Raw genomic sequence first — 19,226 nt, 5'->3', positions numbered from 1 at the left:
TGACGCTGCCTTCTGCAGACTCTTGAGAATACAGCTCAGAAGGGTCAGAGAACATGAGTTTGTTGAATCTTTAGACAGAATCTTTAGACAACATAAAACTGGACCTTCTGGATTATTATTATTATTGTTTTTAATGTGGATCATTTAAAAAGTCTTATTGAATTTGTTACATTACTGTTTCTGTTTTATGTTTTGATTTTTTGGCCTCGAGGGGTCGAACCTGCACCTCTCGCACTGGAAGGTGAAGACTTCCCACTGGACTGCCAGGGAAGTCCTTGGATTATTCTTTCATGATACTTTCTATTATGTGCATGAAATGAAGTGAAGTGAAGTGAAGTGGAAGTCGCTCAGTCATGTCTGACTTTTGCAACCCCATGGACTGCATAGTCCATGGAATTCTCCAGGCCAGAATACTGGAGTGGGTAGCCTTTCCCTTCTCTAGGGGATCTACCCAACCCAGGGATCGAACCCAGGTCTGAGCCACAAGGGAAACCCATGAATACTGGAGTAGGAAGCCTATCCCTTCTCCAGAGGATCTTCCCGACCCAGGAATTGAACCAGAGTCTCCTGTATCGCAGGTGAATTCTTTACCAACTGAGCTATGAGTGAAGCCCCATGCATGCGTGCTAAGTTGCTTCAGTCCTGTCTGACTCTTTGTGACCTCATGGACTGTGTCCCGCCAGGCTCCTCTATCCATGGGATTCTCCAGGCAAGAATACTGGAGTGGGTTGCCATTTCCTCCTGCAGGGGATCTTCCCGACCCAGGGACCGAACCTGCTTCTCTTAAGTCTCCTGCATTGACAGGAGGGTTATTTACCACTAATATCACCTGGGAAGTCACTTTCTATTATAAGGGCTCCTAAATCTTGTAGGTGAAGGGAATAATGGACACATTTCAACAATTCAGATGATGATCAAGGCCTGAATAGTGGAGATAGAGTGGACGAAAGTGGATTTGAGAGATGCAAAATTGAAGTATAATAGATAGGACATGGTATCCACTTGGATATTTGGGATGAGGGTCGAGGTGGCATTAAAGATGAGTTTAAATGTTTCTAGGCTGTTTGTCTGGATATTAGTGTCTCTGAGCAAGATAGAGGCTATTGCTTCCAGGAGGAGTTTGTTTGGCAGAACACAGAATAATTATCAAGGCATCTGAAAATAGTTCCATTCTCTGCTAAGTATAGAATGATAGGCTCTACTTTTGTGTAATGGTGAATTTCATGTCTCAGAATGCAAAATGTAGAAACAATTAGTTTGAAAAATTGCTACTCTGAGGTTACTCTGAAGAAAGTAGAAGAAAGCAGAAGAAAGTGGACACTTTGGTGAAAGACACCATGCTGTTTCAGACTTCATCATAGCCTGGGTGTAGCTAGAAATATGGCCTCACTTTGGGGGAGATTTCAGAAAGTTCGGAGAAAAGAGGACAGCATGATGCTGGAGGCCCTAAAGGGAGGCAGGGGCCCCGACCCTGTTTAGGGGAGTCTGGGGGGAGGTTAGCCTCTCAGATGACTCGGCCCTGACACTAGGGAGCTGGGAAGTGAACTGGATTGGGCAGGAGATATTCTTGGAAGGACGGGGGTTCAAGCAAATCCAGCGGAAGCTTCCACGTGGCACTGGGATGAGGTCAGAGGAGCTCATGCCAGGCTGGAAAGAGAGGAACAGAGACGGGGTTGTGCGCAGGGCTTCCCTGGTGGCACAGTAGGTAAAGAGTCTGCCTGCAGTGCAGGAGAGCCGTGTTCGATCCCTGGCTTGGGAAGATGTTCTGGAGAAGGAAATGGCAACCCACTCCAGTATTCTGGCCTGGAGAATTCCACGGAGAGAGGAGTCTGGTGGGCTACAGTCCATGGGGTCACAAAAAGTCGGACTCGACGGAGTACCTAACACTGCTATCCTTTGAGGTTACAGGTTGTGTGAGCCTCTGTATGCCGTGGGGTGAAGGCCCAAGAGGGCAGGGCAGTGGGCTCAGAGCGGGCAAGAGGCCCTCGAAAGGTGTTTCAACAGTAGGCTGCAAAACTGGTCCAAGCAGGAAGAAAATAAAAGGCATTGAAGGAAAAAAATATCACTAGAGAGACTTCCCCGGTGGTCTAATGGTTAATGACTCCTTACTTCAGGGGAAGGTGTTCGATCCCTGGTCAGGGAACTAAGATCCCACATGCCAAGCAGTGCAGTGAAAAAAGAAACCGATCAAATAGGGGACAAAAACCAAGGAGAGAAAAGACAGGCAAAGGACTCTTAGAAGAGTGTTCTGTTGGCTGAAGAAATGAATAAAAAATGTCAGATGACATTTTCATAAAATGATGGGCTTTTCAGGAATATTTTGAGAATGAATAAGGAAATAGTGTGGGCCTACCTGGCAGGGACAGGAGGGGGTTAATGACGACAGTGAGAACCAAAGACCTGGGCGATCGTCGCAGCAGACTGGATACGGTAAGAAATGTTGGAGAGCTCACCGCAATACAGGGCATGTTGGAGAATCAGGCTCAGAAAATGGGCAGCCACTGGGACCACAGCCAAAATGATGCCACAAAACTGGTCTGGGAAGGTGTTGGCTATCGAGGCTGTCAAACACCGGCTGTCACAACCCATTTGGCTGTCTGCACTGGGCCTTGGGTGCTGTCAATGCTGCTGCCCATAGCCACAAAGGATGGCAGGCTGAGTGTCTCTGATGGAGGTTGGGTACCCTACCTCTCCAGTTGCTTGGAAGCTGGAGGAGCTGGGATGAAGCATGCTCCACATCTACAATGGGAAGTGAACTCTGTCCATCAAGGTAGAGATTTCCCAGCTAGTGGAAGGGGCATCAGTCAAATTAAAGACTTGTTTCAAGTTGTAGCAAGGAGACTATAACAGTCGGAGAACTGCAATTGTTTTAGAGGAGAATGAAGACGGCCTGTACTCTGTCAGTGGTGATGGGAACGGAGAAGAGGGTGCAGACTGCAGTGAGTACAGCAGATGAATGGAGTTTAGTGACTGCTGAGATGCAGAGGCGAAGGAGAGAGTAGCTCAGATGCCTCTGAATGCCTGTGGCTTCAGGAAGTGGAAGAGTTGCACCACCATTAATCAGGTGAAGGTTTGATCCCTGGTCAGGGAATTCAGATCCCACAAGCTGTAAGCATAGCCAAAGAAAGAGAAGCTAGTCTTTGTGAAAGAGCAACAGGGAGAACCCCAGCAGGGAGGCCCTGGTTCTAGTCATTCATTCTTTGGTCCACTCTGTGCCCCCTAGCCCTCACAAATGTTCCACGACCTAAGCAGAAGCTGGAGTTGGCTGCTCTGCAACCAAGGGTCCTTATGAAGACCCAGGCAGAACTCTGCAAATACGTGACGCCAGTTGGGTGAAAAGTGTCCTTCTGCATCGCTGAAGTGTTCCTGCAGCGTGAATGACCACCTGAAAGGGGTTTAAAGGAGGTGATTTCTGCCGAGGGTGGAAAGAACATCGACAGCAGCAGCCACCTGGCCCGGGGCGCCGCACTGTTGGTGGACAAGTGGGGAAGCTGCGTTCCATCCAGGTTGGACCTCAAAGTTCTTAATTACTAAGCTAGAGGTTCTCAAACTTTTGACTCTCAGGATCCCCTTATGATCTTATGAAGAAACTAAAGAGTTTTTGTGGGGGTTGGATCTACAGATATTTACCACAATGGAAATCAAACCCAGAAATTTAAAAGATTTTAAAAGAACAAAAATCCATCACGTTAACATAAATATTTTTATTCAAAGTAACTAATTTTCAAAACAGAAGTTATAAGAGTGGCACCGTTTTACATTTTTGCAAATCTCTTTTATATCTGACTTACCAGAAGACAGCTGGATTCTCTGCTCTGCTTCTTCATTCAACACATTGCTTTGGTTGAAGGAAAAAAAGAAAAATTGGCCTTGTACAGACATGCAGTCGGAAAAGGAACTTCGTGAACCTCCTGAAAGTGTTTCCATTACTCCCACAAGTCCTCAGCACACGCTTTGAGAATCACTGCAGTAAATTAACCCGCCTCTCAGTTAAAGACTATTTAAGAGACTGAAGTAGTGTTAGAACTGGCAGTTCTGTCCACGGCCGAGGCATTTTAAACAAATTACAAAGGGTGGCAGTGGGGAAGGGCAACCTGGATTCTCCCATTAGCTCTAAACGACGCTGATTTCCGATCTGAGTTCACAGATTACTCCACTGCCAGCCAAGATGACACGTTAAATTTTTTTCAAGTTCACTTTTCTAAACTAAAAAGAGAAAGCGACATGTCATACACAAAGTTAACACCTGTACAGCGTTCTCAGTTTATAAGGCCTCTTTCTGTGCCGGCGTGATCCTCTTTAGTCCTTAGCAGCCACTTCACGGAGGAGGAAGAGCTCGGAGCAGAGAGGTCACTCGCCCAGGATCACCATCAGCAGCCAGGCTGTGGACCAAGCTTCCTCAAGACCAAGCGACGTGCTCGCAGGACGATCCTGCTCTGGCTCTGATGAACAAAGCTCTCACTTTCAGAAACTGGCCTTCCACCCTAGAAGGGCGGTGGAGGGGGGGCCCTTTACTTGTGTTCACTTTTTGCACATACACAAGAGACAGCGTCTGTTCTAGAATCCAACTGGATTTTATTTGACATATAATACAGTATGGCTGCTGCAGTAGCAAACTGAAAAGACAAAGCAGAAGAGACACGGTTCTATCTAATTTATAATTAAGTAACAGGAGGGCAGGTCATTCAATAGATAACAGAAACAGTTGAGCTTGATGGAAGAACTCTCTTTTTCTAGTGCCCATACCTGGAAGACAAAGTAAATTATTAATTCATTCCTTATCGTGATTCCCTGTTTGAGACTGTAACACCTGCTAAAAATATATCCGCCAATCTGGTTAAAACTTTGAAGACTGGGTTACAACCCTGGTCTGTGCTCCTTTCATCCTACCGGCCTCCTGTAGCATTGTCCCTATGACCCTAGTGATGGTTCCCCACTCAACTGCACCCACCTGACTCTTTCCAGGTGCCAGGCAGATGCTGGGCAGTAACAGGGAGGAGTCACGGCTGCTGGCTGTGAAAGGGAGCTGCACCTGATGGCCAGTAAGCAGCTAAGACAGCTTGAACCCTCCACCCCTCTCCCTATGGGCTGCCTCTTCCCCTCAGCTCCTGTGTTAGGGCTAGTTTAGGCTAAGGCCTGCCCAGAGGACAGTAACTGAACAGCCTTCAGCGTCAAAATCCATCACCAGGTCCAATTACAGTCCTGAGTCCACTGAGCACTGAAACTAGGTATGGATCTCAGGTCCTTTCTGATTGCCCCAGAGGCCAAAATTTGGCTCCAGAAAGACTGTAGCCAATGGCAGGACATTTTTTCCACATGTAAGATTTCTTGAACACTAAATCCATTATTATCTTAATGTTTTGTCCTGGTTCTTAGTGCCCAGTTCTCCTCTGATGAAAATATTTTGTTACATAGATGGAGACCAGGGAACTCTGCATCACTGTTGCCATCATTCTGAAAGGCTGCTAGATTCTTCAAGCACTCCTTATAAGAAATTAGCTTAAATATTCTCTAAAACAGTCCTAACAAGGTAGAGCTCCAGCTTGTTAGTGAGAGTAACCTGGAAGTTATCCATCAGATTAAAGCATGCTGAAATGAAATTTGCTTCTTATGAATTTGTTTTCCCAGGGCCCTCATAACCACAGCCAGGCAAAATCACAAGCTGGATAAAGCGACAGCATCAAAGCCCAACAGAAGGATTCTTCACACCCCCTGCTTCTTAGGCTCAGCCCTGAGCACATGTATGGGCTTCGTGAGACAGTTTTGGTCCAAAATGGCACCCTGAGCCTGGCCCACGGCACAGTCAATTACAAAGGCCTCTTGAGAACTTAGAAAAGTGCTCTGCTTTGACATGCATTACATGTCATGGTTCCACTCAGAATGTAAACATTTCACAAACTAAAGAACCCTATTTACTGTTTTTCAAACATAAGAATATGCTATAGGTCAAAATTCATATCTAAGTAAAAATCCCCTTTTCCATTAAAAATTTGATAAATTATCTGAAAATTCAACAGATAAAAAAGTGTTTCACAGAAAAATACAATAGGCACAAAAACATATGAAAAGCAGCCCAACTTTACTCAAAGTTTTAAAAAAATGCAATTGAAAACTAATTTTCACCTGTCAGTAGCTAAGATGAAAACATCTGACAACAGAGCACTGGGAAGAAATGGGAGAATGCAGTCTTCTGCTTCACTGTTTGTTGGGGCTGTGAATTAGTACATATTCTTGGGAAAGGAAAAAATCTGACACTATCAAAAATACAAACATACATACTCTTAAACCAGAAATTCCTCTTTTAGGAACTACTAGTTCAGGCTGACCATTTGAATTTTTGAAAATTTGCACACCATGTGTTACTTACATGCTACTACAACTAACAGCAGCAACAACAATGATTTAGTTGCGATAGCCATGAAGGCTCTATCAGAATTAATCCCTGTGAGATAAACCAATGAAACATGATGTAATTCTAGCCCAAAGCAAAGACAGGTGACATCAGTTTGGAGCCTTATTACTGCTGTGATTGTAGAAATGTTTAATAGCTTGCAAAGTGAGAATCTGCAAGCTTCTACTATACTACTTCCAAAGACCCTAGATGGCTGGGAAACTCTAGGCTGCAAGTTTCTAATGTTGGTTCACCTTACGCATTTTCCACAGAGATGAGTGGTTGTCTAACTAACTGAAAGCTAGTTTATGAACCAGGCAAGTTCTACGCCTTCATCTTCTAAAGCTGTGCACCCTCCAGCTTGATGTGAGTCCAAGAATGGCACTGCCCACAAAGCCCAACCTTACATATAACGTCAAACAGCCAGGGACACCTACTTTTGGAATTCCCACTCTCTGTTGTCCAACGGACACACCTGCCGTGTTTTGAGCCAGCGAGAGATGCAGTGGAAGTGAAAAGCATGCTGGAAGAAAAGATACATTTTATTAAAAATAATTCTGTGCAGGCTCAGCCGTCTAAGGACAATACGCCTCAAGGGGAGCGGGGTGGTGATACACAGGGGCTGGAGAAGAACCATGGAAAGCAACACACAGTGGGAGACAAAAGCTCTACAAGGGGTTACACCGGGTTAGGCACCAGGCCACGGCCGATGAAGCATCTGGGAGAGGCCTCGTTCCTACCAAATGAAGAACACGTTTAGGAAGCATGGTGGGTGTTCACGCAATGTCTCTTCCCCTTCGCCTAAGGGAAGATGGAGTGGGGCTCCCTGAGTCTAGTCGGCCTGGAGGGGAGACTTGCTCTCCTCAGACACAGGCAAAAGGATGCCCCCAATCATCTGCACATTTCAAATTCCCCCCTCTCGGTCTCCAGCCCCCTCCCTACCTTGGAGAAGGGAAGCCCAGGAGGAGGTTCTCCTCAGCACGTGGCAGTGCAGCCCTCCCGCTGACCACCCAGGACTGCGACGGGCACGTCCCCGACCTTCCACACCCAGCTCAACACTGCCCAAAGGCCTCTATTTGCAGATTTGCTCACAGAGGCACTGATATTACGAAAGCTTGGTACTCAACAAGCCTCCAGAGGATGAGGGACTTTGTCTTAAAAAAGGAATCAGATAAAAAATCAGGGTAAGAGGAAGCAATGTGATGGGCATGCTGCATGCAAGCAGCAGCAAGGGCTAGTTGCATGATCAAGATGGGAAGTAAAAGGGGAAAAGTACCAAGAACACTGGGTGCTAACAGGGAATGAGGAGCTGGCCTTTGGATTTGGGGAAAGGAAGTCTGAGTGTGAGTCAGTGACGAGCAGAAGCTGATCACAGCACCTGTGCAGTGACGCTTATCCTCCAGTCCTGCTCACGTGAGCAGCATCAGGATGGAGCAACAGGGGTCCCCGCATCTGAGCCACGACAGGTCGGATGAGGTGGGGACTGGGGAGAAGTGCTGACACCCCAACACACAGTGAAAGTTCGGGCAGGACTGGCTTAGTAACAGCCCTGAAACCTGGTCAGTGTCTACCCAAACATGTATGGAACGTAAAAAATCATAACGTGGATTATCATCTGTGAACTGACTTTCCATAAAGACAAACAGAATGCAGTGATGAAGACTAGAGTCCACACTAGTGCACTGGGGCTACTCAGACTGACAAAGACTCCCAGAGTGACGGCCCACTGCAGGATCCTTTTCGTCCTGATGCTCACCCAACTTACAATGAAAACAAGGAAAAACAAAATTTCCAAAGGGCAGAAAATGGAGGCATTTTTTCAATCCCCAGGTGGTGGGGACAGGCTCACCTAAGGGCATTCAGGACCCCCTTTTCCCTCCCAGCTGCCCCGCTAGTAGCTCTTTGCAGCGGTTCAGGGTCCTTGTACTCGCCCACCACCCCGAAGACGGAGGGAAAGAGGGGCTGCAAACGAGGCTGCTGGGCTGGGACAGCATCCCTGAACATCCTCGATCCCAGCTTTCCTCCTGTGAACAATCTAAGACTTATCAATGGGCTTATCCAGTAGTCTCAAAACACACTGCCTAGTGCTACACTTAACAGGAGGGCTGTACACACTTATTACCTCACTGAGCCTGCAGCAACCCCGCCAAGTGTGATGGGTGTTACCCTCTTCATTTTACAGACGGGAAACTGAAGCCCAGATGAGTTAAGTGACGTGCCTGATTCACAGTGCCCGTCAGTATCATAGAAGAGCCAACAGGGGACCCAGGACTAGTCCAAGGCTTCAGGCACACCTGCTGCTCTTCTTGGTGGCAGGTTCCCTGAGTGTGACTCTGGGTCAAATTTAAGGAGAAGCTCACTCCTTTTCCTTCCACCACAAAGGGACATGGTTCTCCCTCTACACCTGGATGCCACGGAGAGCAAAGAGCCCGACATGCTTTATTCTTTGTCCTCGAAGATGACAAACACAATCCCCTGACCAACAGGGGCTACTGTGAGACTGCCAAAGGGACTTGCAGGAGGTATTCTAAGCACTTTTTTCTTTGAGCAGAGGAAGGTTTACTGCAGGTCATGCAAGGAGATGGGTGGCTCATGCCCCACCCAAACCCTGAACAACTCTAAGCATTTTTTTTTTAAACATAAAATCATCTCATCCCGATTATGATACTAAGCAGTCTACTAAGAGCTCCATTTCATACGAGGCTTAGAGGGGCCAATACCTTGCCCGCAGCTGCCTAGCAAGTCAGTCACAGAGACGGGGAGTGGTGGGTCTGACTCGAGTGTGGCTTCTTAGGCCTGTGTCATGCTGGGAGCTCTCTGTCCCGGCACAGGACACCCGGACAGGACATTTTTAGTCCATATGACTGGGACTACATGGCTATAAGGATGAATTTTTAACGTGCTGGAAATAACATATTTGATGTCTATTATTCTTCACAGCTGTCACTCCCTGGAAGGCTGTACATTCAGTCCAGCGATGCTGCACAAAACATTTCTGTCACAAAGCACATTTAAAAAAAAACCCAAATGCTATCTTGGTACATTTGCCCCCCACCCCCCACCCCAGCAACACACAGAGGAATGCTCAATTTATTCACCTAACTTAGTTCCACAAGACACTCAGCCTTTAAAAGAATCTGATAAGAAAGTAAAGATTACCACCAACAGAATGTTCCAATGATTGTGCTGTAGGCTTCAAAGGCAATTCCCAAAGACGAAGCCCAACAATGTTGCTGCCAAAGCTGGTATACTCCATAGCTGAGACAAACTGCTGCCTCCATAACTAGTAATTTATACAAGTGAATAGTACAATGATTTAAAATGCCTTTTTTTTTTTTTTTGCTATCTGTGTACCTTTGGGGAGAAAGGTGGGCTAGTCTTTTTTTCCCCTAGTTAGTTACAAGATGGGCAAAGCAGGAGAAGTGGTACTATGTTTACAAGCCACGCTGGGAGGAGAAGATATTGCCTTACGTTACAGACGCCCCACGCCACGGTGCACTCTTCAGAAGTAGCAGACGCCTGGTTGGCTTGACATTCTATGCCTGCGGGAACAAGAATGACATGATCACTGGACCCCGCGAGCAACCACCTTTGACCTCCAGTGGCTCTACCCACGCGTGAGGACATGACCGGGGAGGGGGTGGTGGTGATGGCCTCATCGGGAACAAAATCTCAAGTGGTTAATTAGTCATGATTGTTTTTTAATGAATGTGGAAAGGAGTGACGAACAGAGTGGGCAGAGCTGTGATTTAACAGCACGCTTTGCAAAGAATTCCTCCTGAGTCAAAAACAGAGCAACGCAGCAAAGGGTGCTTTCTAATTCTGAACGTGACCTGACTTGTCCAAATGATAGCGATTCCTCCTAATGTGGTAAATTTAGTAAATTCTTAAAGCCACCTCCTAACTCTTGGTGTTCTGAGAATTGGCGTCTTCTCTATGCGGGGTGAATGTTTGCTCTTGGGCCCTTATACCACCCAGGTTTGCCACCCGAAAGCCTCACTGACAAGCTTGTCCCTGAAGGGGTCGGGCAGACACACGGAGCTGGGACAGAGCAAATAAAAGGGGGTGTAGAGGGCTGTGGACGCTCTGCGCGAGGACATCGAAACTCAGGTCCTCAAAGCACCGTCAACACAGCAAGTTTGTGAGGCCGACAGGTTGGAGAATTGGGGGTCACCAGCTGTGACGCCTACTGCCCCGAGATGTTTCTGACCAGTGAGTGGAACAAATTACTGCAAACTACCCGAATATCCATTTCAGACGGGGAAGGCAGAAAACTTAAACAGAATGAAAATTTGACTGAGGTCAAGGATGAGTAAAGCTCTATTGGGGATAAGTATTCCAAGAACAAGAATTACTAATGTGTAATTTGCTTTCTCTGAAGGTGGTAACTAAATGAAGTCTTCTTTCTGATGAATAAAAAGCTTTGGGAAGGACTATTTAATACGAAGCAATTATTTCAAACTTTCATAGGTGGAAGATAGTAAAATGGTAAGAAAATAATGCTGAGATGTTAACTTGGTCTTGGGAAACAATATATAACATAATAATGCTTTTCCCCCATCCTTCAAAAATATGAATGGCAAAGGATCTGAAATCACAGAACTTCTTTGCTACCCAGATTCACAGTTTAAAGAGAGTAACTGGTTTTCCTTCCGAAAAAAGTGGAGAACCTAGGGTCTATGTCATATACTCAAGAATATATCGGGGGCACTTCCCTGGTGGTCCAATGGCTAAGACTTTGTGTTCCCAATGCAGGGGGCCTGGTTTGATTCCTGATCAGGGGACTGGGTCCCACATGTTGCAACTAAGATCTGGCACAGCCAAATAAATAAATGAAGATTTAAAAATATTTAGAGGAAAAAAAAAAAAAAAAAAGAATGCATGGGGTCTGTGAAAGCACCCTGCTGAAAGAGATGGTAGAGAAGAGAAAGTCTGATGTTCTTCAAGTGGAGTCCTCTCACTTAGAGGTGGACTATGTATTAAATTAGCTAAGTAAGAGGGACAATTATTATTAAATAGTGAAACTGTTTTAAGGTATATTACCGTGTTTAAATTTTTCTAGGTCTACATATTTTTAGGGGGCTGTCTTTCTATGCCAAGTGCAAAGTAGGCTCTCAGTATTTGAATAAAGAAACAAAAATGCTTCTATAAATATAGAGAATGGGGGCCTAATAGTATCTATTCTTTATCAGAAAATTCTTAACAAAGAACAAAAATAAACTGTACAGCACAGGGAATAGAGCAAATATTTTATAATAACTTCAAAGGGAGTATAATCTATACTTTCAATCACTATGTTGTATACCTGAAACTAATAAAATATTGTTAGTCAGCTACACTATAACAATAATTTTAAAAATCAGAAATAGGACTGCAATCTAGAATGCCAGATAAAAGGGGATGAGGCATGAAAAATTACTAAAGTGTTCTCAAAGATAAAATGTTTTCAAGCTTTTGGTTCAGAGAATGAGCATAGGGGTTTAGTCGTTTGCTTAAACAGGGGAAGAAATTGCTCAGTCAGCCTAAAGCAGACAAAAAAGCAGCACTCAACAGGCTCTCATCAGACCCCTACATTGGCAGAAGTGTATTTCATGTAACTTACAAAGCTTGAGGACTTTAATACAAGGGCCATCACCACCAGAGGACTGCTAAAGAAGCAATAGCTTCTTCCCAGAAGCGAAGAGAATTCACCCTTTGAAAATACTGATGGATCTTTTTTGTGGTTTTAGGAAAAGACTAACTTATGGGCAAAGGCTGGGTCTAAGCACTTCTGGACAACCCTTCATCTGGGACAAGATTACCAGAGGTAATGGAGAAAATGACACCTAGCAGATTGTACTTTTCAACGACTCTTTAAAAGAACCAAGAAGCAGGGTAATGCAGTGAAGTCCGAGGCTATAGTAGGACATACAGTATCAATCTGGATGCCAAAAGGGAAGTCTTCAGACCAAGAATGCTTTGTAGGCGGGTTCAACTGGAGCTCAGCCATAATTACTCATTTATTTACAACTATGTACATAATTATTCATTTAACGCCAGGCCAGAATTTGTTAGAAAATGGCCATTGCTAAATCAAGATTTTTATTTTCATCTTTAACGAAAAGTCTTTTTACAAGAACCATAATTCATTTTTGAAAGGAAGACAAGCCCAGTTGCAGCAACCAGATTTCTCTTTAGTGTCTGTAGTAAGCAGAAGGGTATGTTTCATAAGGGTAAAGACCCGAGCCCAGTCACTGTTTTAACCTGGAGCCTTGCAAAATGCCCAGGGTGTAAATATTCATCAAATGAATAAAACACATGACATGAAATTACTTTGTTATAGGAGTTCAATGGTCTCCTTCTACATCTGACATTTAAAATATATGATAAAGCAGGTGTCTATCTAAAAGCCCACATCAACCCCTCAAGCGTTCAACACTAAAAGACAAGATCAACGGCCTTTGGCACTGTCTTCTCAACAAGTGCATTCTCTTGCAACCAGAGAGACACACACTGACTTAAACACAAGAAGTTAAAAAATAAAAGTCAGGATTATATAAAATCATTAAGTATTTATAGAAAAGAGCCTCAAGAAAGTAAAATTTTCTCTGGGTACAACTCCTTGTGAAAATGCACAGCTGGAAAAAAAAAAGGGGGGGTCAAGCATGTAATCAAAAACCCCACCCAAGCACATGTAAAACCGTGCATGTGTTTTTCTGTGATGGATCTTTTCTATCTCCATCAAACATCATGGTAGCTGCTGATCTGCTTTGACTGTTGTGTGAAAAAGAAAACAGGGCCAAAACTCAAAGAAACCAAGGGCAGTAAACGACCAACACAGATCAAGACTACTTTTCAACACAAAATATTTGATTTGTGCTTTCCAAGATGCAGTGATCACAGACTGGTCCCCTATTTATTTCTGTTCTTCACAGAGCAAGCACCTAGGAAGAAACTATTATGTACTAGAAGACGCCGCCAGATACTAGGAACATAGCTGTAAATAACATGGAATTATAAAGAGCCAACTAAGTTAAATGACTGCCACAGAATCTCAAAGGAAACTATAGGACATCTTGGAAATATTGAACAGAACTGTTCTAGCTTGTGTTTGTGTGTATGCAAGTATGTTCAGGGCATCTTTGAGCAAGTTTAAGGTGAGCTCTGAAGACCAACTAGGGGTTAGTTCTGCATGATCTAATAAGTAGCCATGGCTACTGAGCACCTGAAATGTGGCTACTCTGAAATGAGATGCACTGGAAGTGTAAAATGCACTTTGAAAACTTAGTACATAAAAAAAAGTAAAATATTTCGCTTTAAAATATTGATTACATGTTGAAATTAAAAATATCCAGGATATAGGATAAAATACAAATCATGTTTAACTTTATTAATATGAGCATCAGAAAACTTTAAATTATGTATGTGCTTGCATTTTTGACTTACACTTAGTGCTGAGTCAGATAAAGATAGGGGCAGAGTGGTAGAGAAGAGATGGAGACGATTCAAACAGGATATGTTCTAAACAAGAGCATGGGCACTTCAAGAATGGAAAGGAAAAAAAAAAAAGAACGGAGAGAAAGTCAGAGGAACTACCAGAGTAAAGCAGGACAGCAGTTCAAGAGAAAGCCGAAGAGAGAGGTAAGTCATTTAAAAATAAGTTATAACTTCAATTCTAGAAAGCTGCACATTCTCTGCGCTATTTCTGATTTCAATCAAACCACTTTAGTATCTGGATGAAAAAATGACTGTTCCTGGTGTGGTCAACATTCTGGCCCCTATTACTATAAGGAAACTAACTTCCATCAACAACGAGAACCAAACCTACTATGTGCCGCCCACTATGTGTAATGAAATAGGTGGAAATTGAAATGAAATTTCCTTAGCGCAAACGACTACCGAGGTGTCGGCAGTGATGTCCTTTAACTACATTTGGGGCTAACACTGAAAATCCACTCGTGGGCCTCTTTTCTTCATAAATTTTCCCCAGAAAAATTTAGTGCTGGACAGAACGTTTTAGCTCAAAGTTAATTTTCTTTCTTTCACTGTTTTTGCCTTTGAGTGTGGTTACATTATGGGAAATAGGATACAGTCAACAGGACTTGGGTGTCCACAATTCATTCTAAATGTGGCCCTGCCATCTTTAGGTTGAGTAAATTTATTCTGAAAGATGGGTATGCCTGCAGGATATCATAAAAAGCTACTTTATTGGAAACTAGATGTAGAAGGCCCCAAATGCTCTGACTATATTTCTTTGTGAAGAAGAAAATTGGTCACATCAGGATAGCTGCAATCTCTGTAACCTTCTCAACTTCCCCCCATCCTCCTTCAATTACTTACAAAGATCCATAATGTGGTTCCTGCAGATGGCACAGTTATCAACCACAATATCCCAGGCCCAGAGGGCGACTGCATTCCACTGCAAAGAGAAAACAGTGAACAATGCACTCCACTCCTCGTAACACAGACACACATACAACACATAAACCACACACACTCTAGGATTTCATGCTGCACTTATCATCTTTTTGGCCACAAGGACCGCTAAACAAAAGACCTGCTGGATATTACATTACTCTCATTTATTATTTCAGAGAGCAAGAGCTATACACTATGCACGCCCATTCTCCCAACAGTTGATTATATGAACACAGAAATGAATGTCATCTTTTTATTTTTACCTACAGTTTAGGTGGCCATGTCAATGTAAACAAATCAAGAATGATATATAAGTGCCTGTTTTAGGTCTAAAAATCACAAACTTGAATCACTGCACAGGCTCTCCTGGCAGTTGCAGGAGAGCTCAATTTCTGCATAAATAAATATCTGCTCTTCAAGGCAACTCTGGAAGCAGGAACAGGGGAAAGCAAGGAACAGAATGAACTAAGATGATGATTGGATCATAAAACGGGTAATCATGGGATAAGCGGATAACCAATCACCCAGTGTCAGTACACACCAAGGTCATCACTTAAATCTTACAAGATAATTGCAAAACAAACTTTAGAATTTTGTTTCCTATCTGCTTAGACTGTTATATTTAATTTCCCCAAGAGTTTATCTAAAAGTAGTATTTAAGTAACTCAACCTTCTGACTTCTGTAATTATAAATATTCCCAAACTCCTTTTCATCCACGAATCTGGTGCCACTTCCTAAACCTTCATCTCTTTCTAGCCTAATTCTCAGTGTCTGGTAACTTCTTCAGTACTTTTCACACGACAGCTTCAACTTGGGAGGGAAAAAAAAAAAATCCTACTTCTATTCTTCAATATGGCTGCTGGCTGTACCTGAGCATGCAGTGCCCACAATGAAACGACAAAAACCACCGGGAGGTGGAATACTGTCAGGGTCTAGCCAGATGTTCCAGGAATAACATCTTCCCTATTTCAGAGTCTTCATTTTGTACAGATTTGTTTTACCTTAGTTGGGAATCGGCACTTTTCTCCCAAACTGTGTAGTTGCAAACAACCGTAAGGCATTTCATGCAAAAAGACGCGTTCCACACATTTCTGCTTTTTCATTTCTACCAGGTCGTTCGCAACTAGTACTCAACTCAAGGTTTGAGTTTGACGCAAGGTTTGAGCTCACATTTTCTTTTTAACAAATTCCACCATGCCTTTTTTTTGGACAGGGAGTTTCTGGATATGACCGCAGGACTGGGGCAGCTTTGTGACAAACCTACAGACCTCTCAGAAGAGCCAAGAGTTACACTCGAGACACTTTTAACTCGGCAGGGGCGAGGACCGGAGAGGGCTAATGGAGGCCTCGGTCAGGCGAAGACCAGGTCGTGGTCCGTCAGAAGGACTCCAAGTTTCGGACAGGGGCAGGGCACGGACACGTCCAGCCCGGGTCCTCAGAGGCCTCAATGCGGTAGGACCTCAGGTTCCCGGCTTTCGCCGAACTGCCCCCATCCTCCACCCGCCGCAGGGTTCCGACTCCCCGCTTCCACCCACCCCACCCGCTCTTTCCCCACCCCTCCGCCACTCCAGTGACAGCTCAGGCGCTTGGCTCCTGCAGCCAACTCGCAACCGCGCTATCTCAATAAGCACTTCCGTGATTGGCCCCTCAGCCTCTGAACGAAACCAACACCGCCACGGACAGTGGGCCGCAGCCACGCCGATCAATCCTAAGGCCCGCCCCCCGGCTTCCTTTCCTGGTACCCTCTCCCAGGAACGCCCTGAAATGAAGCCCTTTCCTCCGCGCTTCGGTCATCCTCGGGCCTGCCAGCCAAATCCGCGTCTCTCTAGCTTCCCTGAGGAAGGCGCTGGCGAGACCCAACCTTTTTCACTTCAAAGCGCTTCTTGCCCGCGCCGCTGTTGGTGCCGCTCGGGGTATCCACATCCATCGCTGCCGCCATTTTGGAAACACACGGTCTGTCGGCCGGCTACCGCGCCTGCGCGCTAGTGCACGCCTCGCTTCCCCTCCCACCCTGGCACCTCCTCCCTCACTCCACCCCTCACTGGCGCGCTAGGGGCAGGTAGGGGCGGAGCGTGTGGCCACGCCCCTTAAAGGCGCTGGCGCTGGTTTCCCCCACCCCACCCCCCTCACACACCTACCCCGCGCTGGTCGGGAGGAGGCGGAGGCCGGAGTGGCTGGGGCGGAGCGGGGAGGAGCCGGGCCGACGCGAGCGAGCCGGGTGGAGACGTTCGAAAGGACTCGCTCTTGCCGCCCTCCCCGGGAAGCCCCCAGCCACACTCTCAGCTGGGGCGGCGGCTGCTTCCTCCGCCTGCACCGCGACCTGCAGCACCGGCTCCGCCTCTCGTTCCCCGGCGCCGCGCAGCTCCCCCTGCCCGCCGGTCCTCGTCGCGTTCTTCCGGGGAAGGAGCAAGGGTGGGCGTCTCGCCTCCTGCTGCCGCCAAACCCGAGACTTCACACTGGGCTTTCCAGATACTGATCGGCTTCTGAACCCGGCTGAGGTTGCTTACCCTCCCTGGAAGGCCGTTCGATATCCTGACTCCAGTCGGGAAATCGCTCAGGATTCAGTGGGAAGATGGTCTCCCCGTCTTACCCAGTGTCCTCCTCAGGACTAAACTGAACAGGCATTCACCAGCCCTGCCTTCACCTGCCCACCTGAAAGAGGTGGACGGAGGAGGCTTAGGACCCTGGGAGGTGCCGATCCCAGCCTACCCCAAATAAACCTGTCCGTCCGGGAAGGGTCTGTGGTTAAAGTGCACGATTTCATCTTCACTCGCTTGAGCACACACTTCCCATTCCTCAACGAGTGCTCATTTTTCTCTTTAATTTCGGCCCTCTTTCCTCTAGTTGCGCTATCATCGCATTTGAAGTCGCTACACTTTTTTGAAGTATTTGGTGAGGTATTTGCCACTTATTCTTACTGATAATTCCTTAACCGCAAAAGCACCTGTACTTTATGTCATTCTCCCATCTCTAGACTAGGCTTCAGTTTTTCATCTCTAATCCTGCAGAGGTGTGACTCTGCTCGATCACTCTTAAATCTTGTGTTGACTTATTTGAAATCTCATATTCTCTCTTAAAAGAAAACTGAAGAGTGATGGATTGTGTTGACTCCCCTGTTAAACCAGAATAGGATTTGCTTCCTTGTCTTAATCGTAAAGAACAACAAATCTGTGGAAACACCACCACAGCTTTAACCAGGCTAGAATATAGAAAAATTGTGTGAGACAAAACCTTACAAAGCAAGTTTTATTAATGATTCAATTTTAGGAATTCAGTTATTTGTTTTCCTGCCAGAGTATTGGAAAACCAGAGTAAGTTAAGGTATTGAGGGCATATGTATCTTCATTCAACAAGTTCATTGAGTATGTACCAAGTCCTGTTGTAAATGGGAGAGATACAGTGATGAGGAGTCAAACACCCGGTAGAGAAATAATACACAAGTCAACAAACACATCAGAAAATCGCAGGTATCAATAAGTAAAAAAAAGTCATGAGACCGAGGGGAGATGGAAGCAATATTAAAAGGGGTGATTAGATAAGGCCCCTATGAGGAGTAACATTGCAACTGAATCCTTGCAAGGACCTAAAAGACCCTGTATGATATGCTTCCCATTCATTTTACTGCACTTTTTCCTTTAATGGTACATGTACTTTCTAACTTTTTGTTTGTTTACTCACTTATTGGATTTATTGCTTCTGTGTGTCTGGCTAAGAGAAGGAATATTTTATTATTCTCTTTATTTTTGACTGTAATGTGCAGGTTGTGGGATCTTTGTTTCCCGACCAGGGTTTGAACCTGGGCCCTCAGCAGTGAAAGCTTGGTATCCTAGCCTGGGCATTCCCTATTGTTGTCTTTATTGATAACAAATACTCCTAGAACAGTGCTCGCTCCGTTGTATGTGCCCACTATGTGTTGAATGAATAAATTTGAAGCTTACATGGAGCAAGGGTGGGGTATGGTTTACAGATGTGAGACAGACAGGTAGGGGTCAGATCAGGTGGGGATATCATTGTAGATGTTATTGGAAGGCATTGGAGGGGCACGGTGTAAGGGGGGGGACTAACAGTGACATGTGTGCATGCATACACATGCTCAGTCATGCCTCAATCTTTGCAACCCCCTGGACTGTAGCCCACCAGGGTCCTCTGTCCATGGGATTTTCTAGGCAAGATACTGGAGTAGGTTGCCATTTTCAGGGGATCTTCCCAACCCAGGGATTGAATCCATGTCTTTTGTGTCTCCTTCACTGACAGATGGATTCTTTACCACTGCGCCAAACCTGGGAAGCCCAACAGTGATTTAATCTTATTTAAATTTTTGAAAGTTTTTAAACTTTGTTGGAAGAAGGTATTGTAGAGATACACGACAGGAAGCAGCAACAGTTTGCAAGTTGTTTGCTCTGTGAAGAGCTACAGTGGGGCTCTTCTATTAAGCTA

General features: G+C 45.2%; 1 protein-coding gene across 1 annotated transcript; it reads right to left on the bottom strand.

Annotated features, from left to right (window-relative positions):
- Positions 1–3,684: 3,684 nt before the first annotated feature.
- On the bottom strand, positions 3,685–16,775 carry RBX1 (ring-box 1). The gene is made up of 5 exons (XM_065944559.1): positions 16,651–16,775; positions 14,711–14,789; positions 9,863–9,933; positions 6,829–6,914; positions 3,685–4,746 (listed from the first exon to the last, which is right to left on the bottom strand). Exons 1-5 carry the CDS (start codon positions 16,726–16,728, stop codon positions 4,734–4,736), a joined length of 327 nt encoding a protein of 108 aa, XP_065800631.1. The 5' UTR covers positions 16,729–16,775; the 3' UTR covers positions 3,685–4,733.
- Between the last annotated feature and the right edge of the window lie 2,451 nt (positions 16,776–19,226).

Source organism: Muntiacus reevesi, chromosome 1 (genome assembly GCF_963930625.1).
Source record: "Muntiacus reevesi chromosome 1, mMunRee1.1, whole genome shotgun sequence".
Taxonomy (NCBI): Eukaryota; Metazoa; Chordata; class Mammalia; order Artiodactyla; family Cervidae; genus Muntiacus; species Muntiacus reevesi.
The sequence above is the reverse complement of the archived record's forward strand: the minus strand, read 5'-3'. Positions and strand labels throughout refer to the sequence as shown.

Excerpts from the sequence above, each read along its gene's own strand:
- RBX1 (XM_065944559.1), bottom strand. The coding sequence starts at position 16,728 with ATGGCGGCAGCGATGGATGTGGATACCCCGAGCGGCACCAACAGCGGC. Across the intron at positions 14,790-16,650 it reads AGCGCTTTGAAGTGAAAAAG|TGGAATGCAGTCGCCCTCTG; the intron begins GTTGGGTCTCGC and ends TTCTCTTTGCAG. Across the intron at positions 6,915-9,862 it reads TGGCGTGGGGCGTCTGTAAC|CATGCTTTTCACTTCCACTG; the intron begins GTAAGGCAATAT and ends CTTTTCTTCCAG.